Source organism: Clinocottus analis, unplaced genomic scaffold (genome assembly GCF_023055335.1).
Source record: "Clinocottus analis isolate CAN_PGR_092001 unplaced genomic scaffold, fCliAna1.0.p SCAF_2, whole genome shotgun sequence".
Lineage (NCBI taxonomy): Eukaryota > Metazoa > Chordata > Actinopteri > Perciformes > Cottidae > Clinocottus > Clinocottus analis.
The window spans coordinates 1,460,718-1,480,717 of record NW_027175931.1 but is presented as its reverse complement, the minus strand read 5'-3'; the positions used below and the strand labels follow the sequence as shown (position 1 = coordinate 1,480,717).

General features: G+C 47.0%; 4 protein-coding genes across 12 annotated transcripts in view; 1 reads left to right on the top strand and 3 right to left on the bottom strand.

Moving 5' to 3' along the window:
- The window catches only part of sgsm2 (small G protein signaling modulator 2), a 43,367-nt gene extending 36,577 nt beyond the window's left edge, over positions 1-6,790 (bottom strand). For all 3 annotated transcript variants that reach the window (XM_068584741.1, XM_068584742.1, XM_068584743.1), the window contains exon 1: positions 6,670-6,790. In XM_068584741.1, the coding sequence (XP_068440842.1) occupies positions 6,670-6,729 (60 nt within the window). In that variant the 5' untranslated portion in view covers positions 6,730-6,790. The remainder of the gene's footprint in view (positions 1-6,669) is intronic.
- A 1,493-nt stretch (positions 6,791-8,283) lies between these two features.
- tnfaip1 (tumor necrosis factor, alpha-induced protein 1 (endothelial)) lies at positions 8,284-13,216 on the bottom strand. Its single transcript, XM_068584757.1, has 7 exons — positions 13,027-13,216; positions 11,459-11,808; positions 10,482-10,651; positions 9,882-9,965; positions 9,742-9,794; positions 9,465-9,660; positions 8,284-8,771 (listed from the first exon to the last, which is right to left on the bottom strand). Exons 2-7 carry the CDS (start codon positions 11,697-11,699, stop codon positions 8,532-8,534), a joined length of 984 nt encoding a protein of 327 aa, XP_068440858.1. The 5' UTR covers positions 11,700-11,808; positions 13,027-13,216; the 3' UTR covers positions 8,284-8,531.
- A 622-nt stretch (positions 13,217-13,838) lies between these two features.
- LOC137790469 (intraflagellar transport protein 20 homolog) overlaps positions 13,839-20,000 on the top strand; it is a 6,308-nt gene continuing 146 nt past the window's right edge. Inside the window, exons 1-6 of one of the 4 annotated variants that reach the window (XM_068584744.1) lie at positions 13,839-14,041; positions 14,579-14,725; positions 14,813-14,898; positions 15,012-15,115; positions 15,215-15,277; positions 18,004-20,000. The exon at positions 18,004-20,000 is cut by the window's right edge and continues 125 nt beyond it. In XM_068584744.1, the coding sequence (XP_068440845.1) occupies positions 14,599-14,725; positions 14,813-14,898; positions 15,012-15,115; positions 15,215-15,277; positions 18,004-19,636 (2,013 nt within the window). In that variant the 5' untranslated portion in view covers positions 13,839-14,041; positions 14,579-14,598 and the 3' untranslated portion in view covers positions 19,637-20,000. Of the gene's footprint in view, positions 14,042-14,578; positions 14,726-14,812; positions 14,899-15,011; positions 15,116-15,214; positions 15,734-17,968 lie in introns of those variants that run through there. The other 3 variants (XM_068584747.1, XM_068584746.1, XM_068584745.1) reach the window with 3 other exon arrangements.
- Positions 19,530-20,000, bottom strand: part of lyrm9 (LYR motif containing 9) — a 2,081-nt gene continuing 1,610 nt past the window's right edge. For 3 of the 4 annotated variants that reach the window (XM_068584766.1, XM_068584765.1, XM_068584764.1), the window contains exon 4: positions 19,530-20,000. This exon is cut by the window's right edge and continues 578 nt beyond it. The gene's annotated coding sequence lies outside the window, so the exon portion shown is untranslated. The other variant, XM_068584763.1, reaches the window with a different exon arrangement.

Sequence of the window (20,000 nt, the reverse complement as noted above, 5' to 3'; positions counted from 1 at the left end):
ACTGAAGAAACACCGCTGATAAGGAAAGAGCAAACCAACACACACACACACACACACACACACACACACACACACACACACACACACACAGCCCATAAGCGTCGCTCTCAGGTTGCTCTTGGATTGGCAGCTCTTCATTCAGTCCTCTCACCTGCAGCCTCTGACTCACCTCATCCTCCACAAATAGATCCGTTTATTTACCTGCAGCCGACGCGCTGCCCATTGAACATGAGCAAGGCAGCACACCGCGGCGGCGCCGGTCGGTCCGAGGGGTCGATACCGACGAGTGACCGCGAGACTGACTTGAATGCGTTTCAGAAGTGAAGCGCTTTAATTAGCGCTTCATTGTCAGGGATTACGTCGGGTTTAACGTGGGATTAAAGACACTATGAGATGAATTAGCATGAGAATATATGAGGGTTATTAATAGGATGAGCAGGGAAGGAAGCACTTTGAATCACACGCTTCAGTCTGCTTCATCTGCATTGTTGTCATCAGCAAGCAGACGAGCTTGAACCAGATGGAGGAGGAAGACCTACTGATGAAGAGGAAGACCTATTGATGAAGAGGAAGACCTATTGATGAAGAGGAAGACCTACTGGTGAGGAGGAAGACCTATTGATGAGGAGGAAGACCTACTGGTGAGGAGGAAGACCTATTGATGAGGAGGAAGACCTACTGGTGAGGAGGAAGACCTATTGATGAGGAGGAAGACCTACTGGTGAGGAGGAAGACCTATTGATGAGGAGGAAGACCTATTGATGAGGAGGAAGACCTACTGGTGAGGATGAAGACCTATTGGTGAGGAGGAAGACCTATTGATGAGGAGGAAGACCTACTGGTGAGGAGGAAGACCTACTGGTGAGGAGGAAGACCTATTGATGAAGAGGAAGACCTATTGATGAGGAGGAAGACCTACTAGTGAGGAGGAAGACCTACTGGTGAGGAGGAAGACCTACTGATGAGGAGGAAGACCTATTGATGAGGAGGAAGACCTATTGATGAAGAGGAAGACCTATTGGTGAGGAGGAAGACCTACTGGTGAGGAGGAAGACCTATTGGTGAGGAGGAAGACCTATTGATGAGGAGGAAGACCTATTGATGAGGAGGAAGACCTATTGATGAAGAGGAAGACCTATTGATGAAGAGGAAGACCTACTGGTGAGGAGGAAGACCTACTGGTGAGGAGGAAGACCTACTGGTGAGGAGGAAGACCTATTGATGAGGAGGAAGACCTACTGATGAGGAGGAAGACCTACTGGTGAGGAGGAAGACCTACTGATGAAGAGGAAGACCTACTGGTGAAGAGGAAGACCTATTGATGAAGAGGAAGACCTATTGATGAAGAGGAAGACCTACTGGTGAGGAGGAAGACCTACTGATGAAGAGGATAAATATCAGTATCTGCGTTCAAACTGAACGTAGAGTAAAACGTACACTAACAATATATTTCCTTTGTCTTAACACAAGTATTGTTGTGTTGAGCAACTCAAAGCACCTGGTGAACAAAGTGCAGTCGACTGTGTTACTGTGAGTGTGTAGCGTTCAACACTATGGCAGCGACACACAAAACCCATTTACTTCCACAAAGGGCTTTGCTGAACAGCTGCAGCACAGATCTGCTCCAGAGGTTGGGAGATGAGTGGAGCTAATGCATTCTGGGAGGAAGAGCTCATCAGCCAGCTCCTCAGTTACAGAATCGCTTTTCACTTCATCTCTTGTTCACGACGTCGAGCAAACAGCAGAGCGGCGGCGTGTTTCACCGTGTCCACAAAGGAGGACCGTTGTCCCGACGCTGGAGAGGTGCACAAACGTGCAACAAACCCATGACACGCCGCATATTCATTTTACATGTGCTCCTGTTCGCTGCACGGGGGAATTTAACAAGCTGCCGCACAAATGGGCTTCTGGTCCAAAGGGACCTTTTTCACAACAATGGACAGACCCACACACCCTCACTTACATGAAACCCTCCACACCAACAACACAACGATGTGTGCGCTAGAAGGGGTTACGTTAGGACGACAACCTCCGGTTCTGATGAGTAAAGCTGATGTTGAACTGTGTTAAAGCTGCATTCTCTCTCCGGACCACCAGGGGGCGACTCCTCTGGTTGTATAGAAGTCTATGCTTCATGTGTTCAAGCTGCATTCTCTCTCCTGACCACCAGGGGGCGACTCCTCTGGTTGTATAGAAGTCTATGCTTCATGTGTTCAAGCTGCATTCTCTCTCCTGACCACCAGGGGGCGACTCCTCTGGTTGTATAGAAGTCTATGCTTCATGTGTTGAAGCTGCATTCTCTCTCCTGACCACCAGGGGGCGACTCCTCTGGTTGTATAGAAGTCTATGCTTCATGTGTTAAAGCTGCATTCTCTCTCCTGACCACCAGGGGCGACTCCTCTGGTTGTATAGAAGTCTATGCTTCATGTGTTAAAGCTGCATTCTCTCTCCTGACCACCAGGGGGCGACTCCTCTGGTTGTATAGAAGTCTATGCTTCATGTGTTAAAGCTGCATTCTCTCTCCTGACCACCAGGGGGCGACTCCTCTGGTTGTATAGAAGTCTATGCTTCATGTGTTGAAGCTGCATTCTCTCTCCTGACCACCAGGGGGCGACTCCTCTGGTTGTATAGAAGTCTATATCAGTGACTCTACTTCACTGAAACTCGCAGTCAAACAACGGTAAATTGCTTCCTCCTCCCCCGCAGCAGATTGTCGGATGACCCTTCCATCCTCTTCTTTTCCTGCTACACAATCTTCTGTATGTCTCCTGCTCTCTAAACGGCATCGATGTCCGATTGATGTTTTTTGTTCCGCGGGGGTTAAATGTCAATTCCTGCTCCCGTTTATTTATTTATCTTTGACCGGGAGAAATTGATTCGACACACGATCGGGCACTTTTAAAGACGAGGAGGTGTATTATCTGTGAATGCTCGGACCAGTGTGTGAGTGTGTGTGTGTGTGTGTGTGTGTGTGTGTGTGTGTGTGTGTGTGTGTGGCAACAACAAAACAGGTCAACGAGACGCGTAAAGACGGATTGATTCCTCCAGAGTCGTGAACGTCTGCCTCGTCAGCGGCCTCGCTGTCGCTGATCAGGCTGCAACACGACGTCCTGCAGGCGATGCACACGGAGACATTTCTAGAAACACGTGTTTTAAAACCTTTTTTTTAATGTGACGCGATGCCGACGGAGGTAGGAGACGAGAGCGTCAGTGGATCGGCCCAAAATTTTGATGTAATAATAAGACGATTATTCGGAAACGAGCCCAACGGGGTGATTAGAAGACGCTGCAGTCCGGACTGACCTTCGTTGAGGTTTCACTGCAGCTCGTCTTGGTCCCAGAAGACACTTTGACATTTCACAGTTGGAGAAACTGTGATCATCGCTGAATACCATTTGGCTGCTTCAGTAATATATCATTTGACAGAGGAGGAGGAGGTGATGTGTTAAGTTGTTTGTTTTGCAACCAGTGAACAGGAAGTGACCATATATGAACTGAGGAGTGACGTAGAGACGCCATAAACATCTCTGGTGTCAACCTGTCAATCACCTTGTAGCCCCGCCCCTAAGCGTCCCCTGCTTTATGGTCTGTTTGACACCTGAAGCATAGACTTCTATACAACCAGAGGAGTCGCCCCCTGGTGGTCAGGAGAGAGAATGCAGCTTTAACACATGAAGCATAGACTTCTATACAACCAGAGGAGTCGCCCCCTGGTGGTCCTCTGGTTGTACATCATCGTGAGCTTGTGGACGGGTCACTTTGAGAGGCTCTCATCATCTTCTCATCGTGTTCTTCATCTTCACAGTCACACATGTGCCTCCGTCTTTGTCTCCATCGTCTTTCTAAATAAATTTCCACCCTGCAGTCTCTCAATAATCTGTAATTTCCAGCTTTGGGCATGAAAAAGAAAAAAGAAAAAGGAGCTTTTCTTTTTCCTCCCGCCTGCGTGGGACTGATAACTGTCGTGGATCCAAGACAAAGCATTCGCATTGTTAATTAAACTTTTAACAACTGCCGTGATCAGCAAGGTTCTCTCTTCATTCCACATTTCTATTCGTCTCTGACTTTTGGGAGGAATCCTTTTGGGGGAAATAATTCGGAGGATTCTCCAATAGCGTCGGCTGTTGCAGGTCTTTCCCATAAAAGCATGCATGTCGGCTTCAGCAGCTTCTTGAGAACAGACTTCCTTCTCCCCCGTAAAGCACGAAGCTCTCGTCTTCCTGCGAGAGACAAGGCCGCCTCTCTCGCTGCCGTATTAATCGCCGACTGATGCAATTTAACTTCTCAGGGAGCTGCTAAAGCTTTCAGTTGCCAGGCAATACCCGAGGTAGCCGAGCGCCGCTTCAAGAGACGGGGAGCTGTAAAGCGGCGGCGGCGGCGGCTGTGTGGCGGGGCGGCGAGCAGAGAGCGTCTCAGCGTCAGTTCGTTGGGCATTTTAAAGAACGCCAGACAGAAGACATCGACTGACATCTCACGGATGAACGACGGCCGAGCGACCGCATCGATCACAACACCGGATACACACAATAACCAGCTGCTTTCGGGCAAAGATGTGGCAGGTATTGGACGACACTACATTTGCACAAAAAGATCAATACGGGGTGTGTGTGTGTGTGTGTGTGTGTGTGTGTGTGTGTGTGTGTGTGTGTGTGTGTGTGTGTGTGGGCGGGGGGGGAGGAGCAACAGCAACGCCTCCATGCAGGCGGGAATTGATCTCGGCCTAAAACGTAATGAGTTGCGTTGCTTGTGGGCTCGTCTGAGGCGACACTGTTCAAGTCAAACTACCCAGACGTCTGAAGACGAAAACCACAGAAGAAGAGACGCAGATTCTCCGATAACCTTTGAAACGTCAAAAGCAACGCGGACACTTTCCCCCCGACACACAAGGGAGGTTTCTGTCGACGCCGCCAACCAGGAAGCGAACACGCCCGAGGAGCTCCGGCTACAACCACAGGCTGGAGACAGGAAGTGGACGAGGTCGTCGATCATGGCGTCAGGCAAAGGTCGTCCGCTTTGACTTTTTCTGAACCCCCCGAAAAAAAAAAGAAGGACTGGATGGATTTAGGCGACATCACGGTCGACCCTCACTACGGACAGTAACGCCCCCCCCCCCCTCCTCCCGGACATGAAACTGCAAATATAACTGAAGAAGAAGAAGAAGAAGAAGAAGAAGAAGAAGAAGAAGAAGAAGAAGAAGAAGAGATGTAGGACTACCTGCATCGACCGAAAAGAACAGAAAGCTGAACAGGAAGTCACCGACATACTGCATGGACCTTATCTGGACTTTTACCTTCTAAAAACTTCCTTTGACCACCAGAGGAGTCGCCCCCTGGTGGTCAGGAGAGAGAATGCAGCTTTAACACATGAAGCATAGACTTCTATACAACCAGAGGAGTCGCCCCCTGGTGGCCAGGAGAGAGAATGCAGCTTTAACACATGAAGCATAGACTTCTATACAACCAGAGGAGTCGCCCCCTGGTGGTCAGGAGAGAGAATGCAGCTTTAACACATGAAGCATAGACTTCTATACAACCAGAGGAGTCGCCCCCTGGTGGTCAGGAGAGAGAATGCAGCTTTAACACATGAAGCATAGACTTCTATACAACCAGAGGAGACACCCCCTGGTGGTCAGGAGAGAGAATGCAGCTTTAACACACCTGGAGGTTGCCTCCTTATCGGCTCACTAAACAAGCCATGATGGATGCGTCTGATACATCCATTGTGTATGTGTGTGTGTCTGTGTGTGTCTGTGTGTGTCTGTGTGTGTGAATGCTTTTTATCTCATAAATCACAGAGGGCACATAGCAGTGAGTCGGCTGACGGTCGTCGGGCTTCATATCTTCAGCGTAACCTCTTCCTCTACTACTCTCAGCCACACCTCGTGACGTCACGTCTGTGATTTACACACTTCGCACATTTCACAAGCAGGAGAGGAAACAAATGAAGGAAATCTTTCCCGGCGACGAGGCGGCGCGAGTTCTCCTCCGCTGTGGAGAGGATGCCAGACACACACACACACACACACACACACACACACACACACACACACACACACACACACACACACACACACACACACACACACACACACACAGCAGCAGCCTGTGGCACGAGACAACACGCTGTCACACTTCACACACACTGGAGCTTTATTATGGGATGCCGGGCTCCGCTGGTTCAATGGGGGATATCGTGCAAATGTTGATCGCAGAAGGCAACGCAGACAGAAACAGATCAACGGGCAATGACAACTTTTACATCGGAGGGATGTTAAAGGCTTTTTGCATCAAGACAGGTGTTTTTTTTAAGTTTAGCATTTAAAAAAGATCCAGAAAGTGAGATTCAGGCCCATAAAATAATGTAGGAATATGCATAATATATATATATATATATATATATATATATATATATATATATATATATATATATATATATATTTGCAATACAAATAAAAAATAAAATAAGCAGTAAGGTTCAGAGGAGCTGTCTGCATAAGTTGCGTGTTTCAGACGCAAAAAAAACAAAAAACGCCCGCGTGAAAAATAAAACACGCAAAGTGTGAACGCGCCTTGAAGCCTCGCGCTCTCGACGCGTTTCGTATTTGAATCTTTCAACATGAATACATGGCTGACATGGACGTGCAGCGCTGGAGGAGTCCGCGGCGCTCACCTCGCGTTTCACGGTCCACAGCAGCTTCTCTTTGTGCTCGTCCTCCGTGGAGCCCTCCATGGCGGCAGCGTCCGCGGCGGTCACCGCGCGCAGGTCCGTCCGTCTGCCGCTGCGTCCGCTCTCTCTCTCTCTCTCTCTCTCTCTCTCTCTCTCTCTCTCTCTCTCTCTCTCTCTCTCTCTCTCTCTCTCTCTCTCTCTCTCTCTCTCTCTCTCTCTCTCTCTCTCTCTCTCTCTCTCTCTCTCTCTCTCTCTCCTTCTTCTCCTGCGCTCAGCGGACGCAGATGACGTCACAGCGGGATCCGCCTTCCTCGCGCTGATCAATGGAGGGAAATAATAAATAAATAATGAAATATAAATGAAGAGCACAGCGCAACCTGTAGAGTCCTTCATTTAATGTAAACACTGAACGGCCACAGCATACATACATTTTAATATATATATATATATATATATATATATATATATATATATATATATATATATATATATATATTTAAATATATATTTTTAACATATATATATAACAAAGATAAATATACATATGTTTTAATATATAATAGATGTATGTATATATATATATGAATAAAGGTGTGGCACATGGAGCTTGTAATAGTTACATGTTGATGACGTCATTCACAGGCTGCAGCTCCTCCCACAGGAATCTAAAAATAGTTTTTTTTTCAATTCATTTTTTTCATTCTGAAGTTCATCTCACTGCTGACAGCTGGCCCTCTGCTGCAAACATTATGACGTCACTGTGGAGTGACCTAAAGCGTGGCTCCGCCCCCTCCTCCTCCTGATCGCCCCCATGTGGTCAGAAGGTGCAGCTGCAGCCACCAGGAGTCTGCAAACCTTCCCTTTCAAACTGTTTTGATTTGAAATACATTTATGTTGTGGTTATTTATTTAATGTTTGTTTTACTTCACAGAGGAAAAGAACAGAAGGACGTTAACTCCACCTACAGGTGTTTATTTGTTGAGCATTAACCACACATTAATGGAGACCAGAGGAGTCGCCCCCTGGTGGTCAGGAGAGAGAATGCAGCTTTAACACATGAAGCATAGACTTCTATACAACCAGAGGAGTCGCCCCCTGGTGGTCAGGAGAGAGAATGCAGCTTTAACACATGAAGCATAGACTTCTATACAACCAGAGGAGTCGCCCCCTGGTGGTCAGGAGAGAGAATGCAGCTTTAACACATGAAGCATAGACTTCTATACAACCAGAGGAGTCGCCCCCTGGTGGTCAGGAGAGAGAATGCAGCTTTAACACATGAAGCATAGACTTCTATACAACCAGAGGAGTCGCCCCCTGGTGGTCAGGAGAGAGAATAACTAAAAACATAACAAAAGACACAAAAAAAAAGCAGTTGAATAACTTTTTTTTTTATCTTCACAGCTGGAAAAAAGGCATCATGGTAAACTGCATTAAAACATGTTACACACTAGTTCTGGGTCATCTTTGGCAAACAACAGGCCTGTTGTTGTGTGCGTGTGTGTGTGTGTGTGTGTGTGTGAGAAACAATACGATCTATAAATATGAAACCAGCTCTGCTGCTGCTTCAGAGGGTAAGTGCTATGATCCTGACAGTATTTCCTCTAAGAAATAGTCTCCACTAATAATCTACATTTATTCATATTAATAATACAAAAAAAACACAGCTCTCGAGTTATTTGAAGTAGTCGCTCCGATAATGATTCATAAATTATGACGACGCCACAACTATCCAGAGAAAAAGTAATAATAAAAAAGGTACAGCGAGGCCACAGTTTGTTGTGTTCGGTGGAGGAGGAAACTACTCGGAGAGAGGAACGTGTGAATGTTCTTGGAGGTGGAGGTGGTGGAGGAGGGAGGAGGAGGGATCAGTGCCCCGGCTGCCGGTCGTCGTACGCGCTGTACCTCTTCACGTGGATGCGGCGGAGGCGCTCGCGGAGCTCGGCCACGTCCTCGTCCTCGCTGTGCGAGCCGCCGCCGCCGCCGCCGCAGGTCGGGGAGCTGCGGCGCGTGGCCTCCAGCAGCACGGTGGCGTCCGGCGGCGACATCGTCTCGTACAGCAACGTGTTCAGGGTCTCCTCGTAGATGCGAGCCTCGGGGAACTCCACCTGAGGAAGGGAGGAGAGGACGCCGGGTGTTTATAGAGGCCGGCAGGGGCATCGCGTCGTCTATCTGTACACCACTTGTAGAGATCTCCTCCTGCTGGTTCTCTGTTAGCGATGCTGCTAACGTCACTAGCTCTCCTCCTGCTGGTTCTCTGTTAGCGATGCTGCTAACGTCACTAGCTCTCCTCCTGCTGGTTCTCCCTTAGCGGTGCTGCTAACGTCACGAGCTCTTCTCCTGCTGGTTTTCCGTTAGCGATGCTGCTAACGTCACTAGCTCTCCTCCTGCTGGTTCTCCATTAGCGGTGCTGCTAACGTCACTAGCTCTCCTCCTGCCGGTTCTCCCTTAGCGGTGCTGCTAACGTCACTAGCTCTCCTCCTGCCGGTTCTCCCTTAGCGGTGCTGCTAACGTCACTAGCTCTCCTCCTGCTGGTTCTCCGTTAGCGGTGCTGCTAACGTCACTAGCTCTCCTCCTGCTGGTCCTCCGTTAGCGGTGCTGCTAACGTCACTAGCTCTCCTCCTGCTGGTTCTCCGTTAGCGGTGCTGCTAACGTCACTAGCTCTCCTCCTGCTGGTTCTCCGTTAGCGGTGCTGCTAACGTCACTAGCTCTCCTCCTGCTGGTTCTCCGTTAGCGGTGCTGCTAACGTCACTAGCTCTCCACCTGCTGTTACGTGTTGCGCCGCGCTGACGCGTCCTCACCTTGGTCTGCTTCTTCTCCGTGGCGTAGACGATGGAGGTGCAGCAGACCTCGGCCAGCTTGCGGCCCTGGCCGTAGAAGGACCAGCAGCAGATCTCGTCCCCGATCACGTCCTTGATGAAGAGGACGCGGCCGTTGAAGCTGAGGGACAGCCGGTCGAACAGCTCGATGTTCTTCAGCAGGTGGTCGTCCGAGTTGCTGTCGGGACGAGAGGAAGTCAAGCGGTGCCGAGCGAGGCTCTCTGGGTAAGTCGGCCACCCTGCTGGCGGCGCTTCTTACCTGGTGTAGGAGTACTTGTTGTTGCTTCTGTTGTACACCAGCTTCACCACGGGCTGTCAGAGGAGAACGAAATGGAGTTTATTACTTTCTCCAGCGTCATTATATCGTTGCAAAATGCAATCAGCAGCGTCTGCGTTCACCTTGGTGGAGGACTGGATGAGCTTCTCCTCTTCTTTACTGGAGGTGACCACAGGTATGACACACATGGGCAGCTCCTTGTTGCCCTGTCAGTCACAAGCCAGGAGACACTGAGAGTTAAGAGCCTTCGTGGGTAGTTACAGTGTATTTTATACTCATAATAATACAATTTGAGACAAAAAATGATCCAAAAGAACTATTTAAAGTAGTTGTTAAACATTGATCATCATAAGAACACAATATATTCATGGAAGGTATTTAAAAATAGGTAGAAGATGAATCTATCAGATCATAACAGATATGACTCTGTATTTTCTTTGCTGAAATGTTACCAACAAGATGAGCATTAATCAGAGAGAACAATATCCAGACTGTCAGACCTGCTGCAGTAGAATGAGAGGTTTTCTAAAGGGACCCTGGCGCTCAGAGGCACTTCCTCTGTAGACCACAGGGGGCGCCAGAAACAACACTAAATACAAGACTTTCCATCATTTCATGGTGATCTTTCTTTGCCGTGTCAACTCTTGCTGCACAATGACTGAGATCTATAAACCAGGATATGTGTGTGTGTGTGTGTGTGTGTGCGTGTGTGTGTGTCTGACCTGCAGTGTGTTCAGACAGAGCTCCACCAGGCCCTGGACCTCGTAGTACTTGGCCTCAGCCAGCACCTCCTGGACGGCCTGCCGGCCCTTGGGCAAGGCGACCGTGCCGTCGCGCAGGAAGCAGAGGACGCTGCCGAAGTGTTTCCCGCTGCGGTCGATCAGGATCCAACCTGAACCAAGACAAACACACTTACTTGTATTTTTTGATGATTATCTGGATAATAGCTGATCATCAGGGTTAATGCACATTCTGACCAATAGATGTTCAGGACTTTAAACCAAATGTTCATGATCAAACATTGTGTGAAATGTGTGTGTAGACAGTAAAAAGTGATAAAATGTAGTATTTAAACTAACAACGAGGATTCAAAGCATACAGTAAACCTTAAATGACTCAAATGAATGAGAGACAATAGTTTATTAAAAGAATAAACATTCATATAGATGCCTGTATGGATGCTGCTGATATTTTGAGCCTCTTTCTTTTAAAAGCAGATTCATTATTTATAACTCAGCGTGAATGAACGTCATGAACACATGAATATAACACATTTACAGGACTTTTACACAACTTGGGGATTTTATTTTTTCAAGGACTTTTCTAGGCCTGGAGACTAACCATTTTAAAATTCCATGAATACGATATCGCTACTATATTGTGTCGTACAATATTGGTCTGATAGTGTATCGTATCTGTAAGATATTGTATCGTACGACACAATACGGTACCGCACCGATACAATATCGTACGATAGCACTACTATATTGTATCTTACAATATCGGTACGATATTATATCGTACGACACAATAAGATACAATATCGTACCGATACGATAACGTACGATACAATACAGTCCGGTAGGATGACGTACCGATACCGTATCTTTCATTTGGTCTGCATCATTTTGTCCCGAGATAATCAAGACAGGGTCGTGTATCGTGCCGCCACCACGCCGCCATGCCGGAGCCGGCTTACCGTCCTTATCGGTGAACACTTCCTTCCTTCCGCTGAACATGGCCTTCAGCATGGAGTCCTGCCGGGTCAGCACCTGCAGCGTGGCGTAAAACAGGCTCCCGCCCACGTTGACGCGGATGTACTTGTTGCCCAGGCCCACCGCGCCGCGGTAACTGCGCGCCTTGGTCTTGGGACAGGCCAGGGGCGAGGCCGGGGAGGCGGAGTGGGTGTGACGCTGGGGCGGCACGCTGTCCCCGGACATGTCCCTCTGGAGGTAGATGACCACCCTGCAGACGGAGGTCCGGAGGTCCCCCGCCGTGGTGACCGCTACTGATGAGGCCGCCACAACCTCGCACTGCTCCAGGTCATTCCTGGGCAGAAACACAGGAGCGAGTAAATGATAAATCCCCTGTGGAGCGACACGGGAATGTCAGCGTCGATGAAGACGCATGAAGATAAGACACAACGTCACAATACTGAGAGGAAGACACGCGTCACGCCGTTATCTCGTCCTCGGTTCCCATTCCACTTCAATGGAATGTGACTGGACAGGAAACCAGAGGGCAGCGAGAGGAGCACATGTCAGTAGAAAGTAAATATGTACATATACGTAGTTTAAAATATATACATACATGACGGCTGATAACGAGCTGATATTCCGCATCTTACACATGGTTTGATCATGATGCCTTTTAACATGCAGCTAGTTCAAAGTGCAGCTAGTTCAAAGTGCAGCTAGTTTAAAGTGCAGCTAGTTTAAAAATGCAGGTATGGAAACTGGAAATGTAAAAAAATGGTTATTTCCAGGCCTGGAAAGGTCCTTGAAAAAAATGAAATCCTAAAAGTGTAGTAAAAGTAATGTAAATGTGTTATATTCATGTGTTCATGAAGTTCATTTACGCTGAGTTTGAAATAATTAACATGCTTTTATCTGGTGATCAGTTAACTAGCTGGTAACTTTAGTTTATTAAGTTAATTTATTAAATAAGGTCAACAACTAAAAGCCTTTAGTTTAGGTTAAACTAGTCAACAACTAAAAGCCTTCAGTTTAAGTTAAACTAGTTAACAACGAAAAGCCTTTAGTTTAAGTTAAACTAGTGAACAACTAAATTACTTAAGTTTAAGTTAACAACGAGCTGAAGGTTTCTGGCGGAACTCCACTCAGAAACGAGCCGTTTTAACGTGTTCTTGCTCTCAGGTCATTGTTCAGCTCTAACAACGCACTTTAGAGACTTTAGTGACGCACATCAACAACACGTCTGGTCTCCGGCTCCTTCATCTGGTCAATCCTCCACGAATCAATCAGTTTATTGGAACTAAACACTGTACATTTGCTTTGCGTCACTCTCTGACGTGGGTGTGTTTCGTGTTGAATAGTTGTTGACAGTTTGTAACACATCGAAACACAGGCCGAATTACGCACATGGTGAAAATAAAGTCAGGTGTTCGGTTTTAAAAGTCTACAGATGTTTAAGTTCCACCAAACGGGTTAAATATGCAGTTTCTTCAATGGAGTGACGTTCACGTCCTCAGGAGTTGAATAATACGTAACGAGGGATCCGTTTTACGACGTTTTGAGGTTTACTTACCGCCTTCACGACGCTGCTGTCAGATAACGGCACGCCGTCTAATCTAATAAAGCTGGACTTTATCCCCGTGACACGAACATCCACGACAGTATCGAGATTTGAGTTGTAAAAAGTTAAGTTAAACTCTGTCGTCCTCTTCCCTTCTTCTTTTTCTTCTTCTTCTACTCATGAGTTTACGGCAGGCTGCAGGTGCGACGCACGACGCTGCCCTCTGCCGTCAGAAATATTATTAATATAATATATAATCATATAATCATTAATGTATTTATGGTGTATTAATGTGTTATGTTCCGATTTAATGTTGACATTAATTCATTTTTTTAAATCATACCAAATAATGACACAAAAATGCATTCATATATGTATATATAATGGTTGTCAATATTATGAATGTATTTATAAAACGGAAATATCCTTTTAAATTAATTTAAAATTAAAATTAACAAAACATTTATACTTCTACTGGGAGACCTACATGCTCAGATATTTTAAAAACAAATTACTTTGTTGGTTTTATAAAGTAGATCTATTTTTTAAGCGACGAAGAGAATCCGATTTCCGGTTTTACTTTCAAAGTAAGAGCATCGCTATTAATCTAAAGACATCTCTGGAGTCATTTTGGTCGGATTACAACGTAACACATTTAAATAGATCTTTACTCCTGTTCTGGGTATCATAAATGACCAATGAGCCCCGGACATGGTGACTCATCACGGCCAAGTATTTTCTTCTGAAAAGCCAAAACGTCAACGCCCTCGCATCACGCATGACGCGGCACGCACGGCAGCGTTTGGTTTCCTTGGCAGCGAGAGGAGGGGGCGGAGCTTCTTGTTCTCTCGCTTTTGCCACATAGTCATCCGCTCTAACGGCGGTTTAAACAGGTAAAAATACACCGTTTCCTGTCCCGAACGGAGCTCGGTACGGTTAATTATGATGTTAACTACATAAAAAGGATAATTAGCGACGCGTGTCTTCGTCGACCCGGCTTCGCTTTTGAGAATAGTCGCGTTAAACGGTAAGCTAAACGAGGCGGTTTTACGACACACATCAACTGGTTTACGTCAAATACCAACCGGTTTACGACACATTTGGTTGAAATCTACTGTTCTATCAATGCGACGCTGTGTAGTTAGTGCTCGTGTGTTGCATGGAGCCTTCAGAGGGGATATGTTACGTACTTCAGTGTGTTCAAGTTGCGATGGCTCTTCTTGCCGTGTGGTGACGTCCTCAGCAGAGGTCAAAGGTCACAGATAACAGCGGCAGAAAGGTGTCGTCACTGTGTGATAACCACCGTCTGAATGCAGAAAGACTTCTTTATCAATGGATGCTATTCATATGAAGGATTTGGAAACGGAAAATAATAATTTAGGACAAACTGCTGTCTCCAGTTATTGAAAAACAATCTGAAAGCTGAGCATAGAATTCAGTTTTTCACTATAAAACAGCCAAGCTGGGTTTACCAGGTAAAGTGGAAGTTTAGAAACAGAGTCTGTGTTTTACTCATTTGCTTTCTGCTCTCCATCCCTCCGTCTCTCTGTCTCCTTGGCGACAGGCCCCTCCCCCCTGTCGGCCATGGCTAAAGACCCGTTAGCCGAGGCCGGCTTCTATTTCGATGAGCTCAACAAGCTGCGAGTCCTGGAGCCCGACGTCAGCCAGAAGACCTCCGAGCTCAAGGAAGAGTGTAAAGAGTTTGTGGACAGTAAGCTGTGCATCTTCTTCTTCTTCTTCTTCTTCTTCTTCTTCTTCTTCTTCTTCTTCAGTAACAGTGTGTTTTTTGTTGTTGCAGAAATCGGTCAGTTTCAGAAGATTGTGGGCGGTCTGATCGAGCTGGTGGACGAGTTGGCGAAAGAAGCGGAGACAGAAAAGATGAAGGTAGCCGAAGTGTTTAAAGCGGCCATTTTTTAGTTGCAGAAGACGCTGTAACTGTGATTATTAATAATAATAATAATAATATTAATCATCATCATCATCATCATCATCATCAGGCGATCGGAGCCAGAAACCTCTTGAAGTCAGTGGCGAAGCAGCGAGAGGCCCAACAGCAGCAGCTCCAGGCGCTCATCGCCGAGAAGAAGATGCAGCTGGAGAGGTACACACACACACACACACACACACACACACACAGAGTAAACAAACAAACCCTCAGTGCTTGAACTTGCACTCAAAGCTTTGTGTTTCCTCCTCTCAGATATCGCATCGAGTACGAGGCTTTGTCCAAAGTGGAGTCTGAGCAGAACGAGTTCATCGACCAGTTCATCCTGCAGAAGTGACCACTTGGCGACGGCGTTCCCACAGTGCCTGACCCGCCGTGTGCGCGTGTGCGCGTGTGCGCGTGTGTGTGTGTGTGTGTGTGTGTGTGTGTGTCACACAGACCGTTTCAACGTCTCAGACCAACATCGAAGAGCGTGGAGCTATTTATACAAAGGAATATTATTTATACTATTTATACTGAAGAATGACTCTGTATATCTAGTTTTACTACTTTTTGTATCAATTTCAATACTGCACGTGCATGAAATCTGTAAATATGTTTATGTTTTTAAAAGATAGAAGTTGATCGTCTGTAGTTTTCTTTTTTTTCTGAACGCTTTTTATTCCATTCCTCTGGTTCAACCGGTGGGTTTCTGTTCTTGAGTCACAGCTCATGTTGTCATTCAGATGTCGGCTGGTTACACTTGAATAAAAACTGTATTATATTGCACAACAACACGTGTCAGTAGTTTTGATGTCGAGGTGTTTAAGGGGTGAGATAAAAATATAAAATGGCTTGGACGTATTGCTGGACCCGCTGGAGGGAAGAGGGGCACGGGAGAACCAGAACCAGGACAGAGGACCAGAGTGTCAGCCCCTGCTGCTGTTAAATGAGAGGTTTTCTAAAGGGACCCTGGTGCTCAGAGACACTACTGCTTTAGTCCACAGGGGGCGCCAGAAACAACACTACATGAAAGTTCCTTACAGTAACTTTAGAGAAAGTGTTTCTTCCTCATTAAGTTCTGTGCAAAACGATCCACCAACCTATTAAAATCAAGTGATATTGAACATTTTACTCTCATTGCTCATTTGATTTTATTAGTTTACGTCACAAAAACAACTCACGTTCATTTCCTCATGAGCTCTCAGTCGTTTAGGTTTGTTTTCTACCCTCAGAATGCTCAGACTTCTCAACACTGGTCCTAAATTACAGAAGTAAAGGCATTGTATTGACTTTATTTATCAAGAATGATAGTCCTAACAGACCAAGATGTGAATATTCGCTATGCTTTTTTGCCTGATTTTACTCGCTCAACACTTTATGTCGCTTTTTCACCTCCAGTTGCGGTGGAAAGGGTTGCACAGCTTGAGCCTCCTTAGCCGTAGCTACCAGCACATAGCCTCACTAGCTAACCTAAACTGACCCGGTCAGGTTCCTGTAAAACAGTTTTCATTTGACGATGGGACATTAACAACTATTTCTGCGTTATACTTGTTGTGTATATACCACAAACATGGGAACATCCAGCACCCCGTGTCTGGGTTCATAATATTATTCGTAGTCGCACACAGCTTCGACTCCTCCAGGACGAGTGTCTGTATGAAGCCGCTTACAGCGCTCCTTCAGGTGGACCGGCAGCCATGTTGAATTCTGCTACGACAGGACGGCGGTGACGCCGGGCGCAGCTTCTCAACAAAAAAGCAAAATAGCAAAAGAGTGAAAAAGTGAATATTCGCAACGCTTTTTTTGCGTCATTCGCGTCTGTGCATTGACTTTACATGTAATCGACTCGCACGAATATTTTGCAACGCATCAAAAGGTCCTCCTTGGGCGCCACGTCAGGAGCCTGGTTCCCCTGGACCCGGTTCCCCTGAGCCCCATTGCCCTAAGTTTGACTGCCCTGAGTCTGATTGCCCTGAGCCCCATTCCCCTGAGCCCGATTGCCCTGAGCCTGAATGCCCTGAGCCCAATTCCCCTGAGCCCAGTTCCCCTGTGCCCCATTTCCCTGAGCCCCATTGCCCTGTGCCCCATTGCCCTGAGCCCAATTCCCCTGAGCCCAATTCCCCTGAGCCCTATTGCCCTGTGCCCCATTGCCCTGAGCCCAATTCCCCTGAGCCCCATTGCCCTGGGCCCCATTGCCCTGTGCCCCATTGTCTTGAGCCCGATTGCCCTGAGCCCCATTCCCCTGAGCCCGATTGCCCTGAGCCTGAATGCCCTGAGCCCAATTCCCCTGAGCCCATTTCCCCTGTGCCCCATTGCCCTGAGCCCCATTGCCCTGAGCCCGATTGCCCTGAGCCCGATTGCCCTGAGCCCGATTGCCCTGAGCCCCCTCCCCAGATCCATGGTGTCCGAGCGTGTTGGCCCTCTGGGGTCAAATCATCCACACCGTCCCTTTGTACTTAAACCCTGTGTGTCTCCTGTTCCCTTGTCGGGTTGTACTTTGTAGGGCTGTGTGAAACCGTGTGTAGATTAGTTTCCTGTGTGTTTCCTGTTTGTAACCCTGCATACTTCTGCCCTTTGTTCCGTTATGTCGGAGACCTTCCTTGTTTTGGAAGAGTAAAATTACGTTTTGCACCACGCATCAGCATTCGGGTCCTCACTCTCTGACACTGCTGTATTTTACTTATTGTTATCATTAAAAACTTTGATCAAACTATATGTCAGGGAAGAAGAGATAGTTAGTTCATCCTAAGCAGAGATTACCTTCAAAAAGTTAAAGTAATCAGTGTTTCTAACAGAGAAATGATCTCCTTTGTAAACCAGTGTTACAAAGTCTCTCAAACTGCTTCTCTTCCTGGAATGAACCACAGCTTTCAAACCGCTCCCTGTTCTTCCTGCTCTTCAACAAAGAGAGCTCCGCTCTGTCTGTACTTCCTGGTTCCCTCCCTTGCAGATCTACGGATCACAGCTCACAGTAGAGTCACTTATGAGGAAGTGAATCTCAGACAGTCGTTGTCTTTGAGAGGTGAAATGGCGGAGAAAGGAGTTCAGCTGGACCGGGAAAGCTTCTCTTGTTCCATCTGTCTGGATCTACTGAAGGATCCAGTGGCTCTTCCCTGTGGACACAGCTACTGCATGAACTGTATTGAAGCCCACTGGGATGAAGAGGAGGGTAAGAAACTCTTCAGCTGCCCTCAGTGTAGGAAGACCTTCACACCGAGGCCGGTCCTGCTGAAAAACACCATGTTGGCAGTTTTAGTGGAGCAACTGGAGAAGACTGGACTCCAAGCTGCTGCTGCTGATCACTGCTATGCTGGACCTGAAGATGTGGCCTGTGATGTCTGCACTGGGAGGAGACTGAAGGCCTTCAAGTCCTGTCTGCAATGTGTGAGCTCTTACTGTGAGAAACACCTTCAGCCTCATTATGAAGCGGCTCCATTGAAGAAGCACAAGCTGGTGGAGCCCTCCAACAAGCTCCAGGAGAACATCTGCTCTCGTCACGATGAGGTGATGAAGATCTTCTGCCGTACTGATCAGCAGTGTATCTGTTATCTCTGCTTAATGGATGAACATAAAGGCCACGACACAGTCTCAGCTGCAGCAGAAAGGACCGAGAGGCAGAGAGAGCTGGAGGGGAGTCGACTCAACATCCAGCAGAGAATCCAGGACCGAGAGAAGGACGTGAAGCTGCTCCATCAGGAGGTGGAGGCCATCAATCTCTCTGCTGATAAAACAGTGGAGGACAGCGAGAAGACCTTCACCGAGCTGATCCGTCTCCTGGAGGAAAGAAGCTCTGATGTGAAGCAGCAGGTCAGATCCCAGCAGAGAAGAGAAGTGAGTCGAGTCAGAGAGCTTCAGGAGAAGCTGGAGCAGGAGATCACTGAGCTGAAGAGGAACGACGCTGAGCTGCAGAAGCTCTCACACATAGAGGATCTCCACCAGTTTCTACTCAGCTACCCCTCACTGCCACCACTCACTGAGTCTACACACTCATCCAGCATCAACGCCCGTCCTCTGAGACACTTTGAGGACGTGACAGCGGCTGTTTCACAAGTCAGAGATGAACTACAGGACGTCCTGAGAGAGAAGAGGACCAACGTCTCACTGATGGTGACTGAAGTGGATGTTTTACCACCAGAACCAGAGCCCACGACCAGAGCTGCATTCTTAAAGTATTCTCGTGACATCACACTGGATCCAAACACAGTAAACACACATCTGTTGTTATCTGATGGGAACAAAAAAGCAACATTTATGAGACAACAACAGTCTTATTCTAGTCACACAGACAGATTCAGTGTATGTGATCAGGTCCTGAGTAGAGAGAGTCTGACTGGACGTTGTTACTTTGAGGTGGAGATGAGAGGAAGAGTTGATGTAGCAGTCGCATACAAGGACATCAAGAGAGAAGGGAACAGTGATGAATGTGGATTTGGAAATAATAATAAATCTTGGTCATTAAGCTGGTTATTTAACAGTTATACATTTATTCACAACAAAGTCCATACCTGCGTCTCAGGTCCTTGGTCCTCCAGAGTAGGAGTGTACCTGGATCACAGAGCAGGTGTTCTGTCCTTCTACAGAGTCTCTGAAACCATGACTCTCCTCCACAGAGTCCAGACCACATTCACTCAGCCTCTCTATGCTGGACTTTGTCTTGATTATTTCTCTGGATCCACTGCTGAGTTGTGTAACTGAAATAGACAGAAGTCCTTTGAGGGTTAAACTCTGAACTCTTGAACTCATTCAGTCTCCATGTTTGTGGCTGAGAGCTGATTGTTGAGGCGTTTCTTCACTGCTCAGAGATCAGCTGTCAGTCAAACATTGTGGGCGGTACTTTGACGTCTTCTCATGATTGTTGTGTAAATGTGTGATCTCCTCTAGGTGGCGCTCCTTCCTGTGTGTGTTTAGTAATGGAGGCTCTCACTGCTCATGGTGACGTTTGTTTTTTCTGCATGAACATTTAAACTTCTCTGAGCTCTAAATGTCTGATGAATGTTTGTATTGATGCTTTTATATTGTTGTTTGTCTTCCAATCAATCAAGAAGGAGATTCATTATTC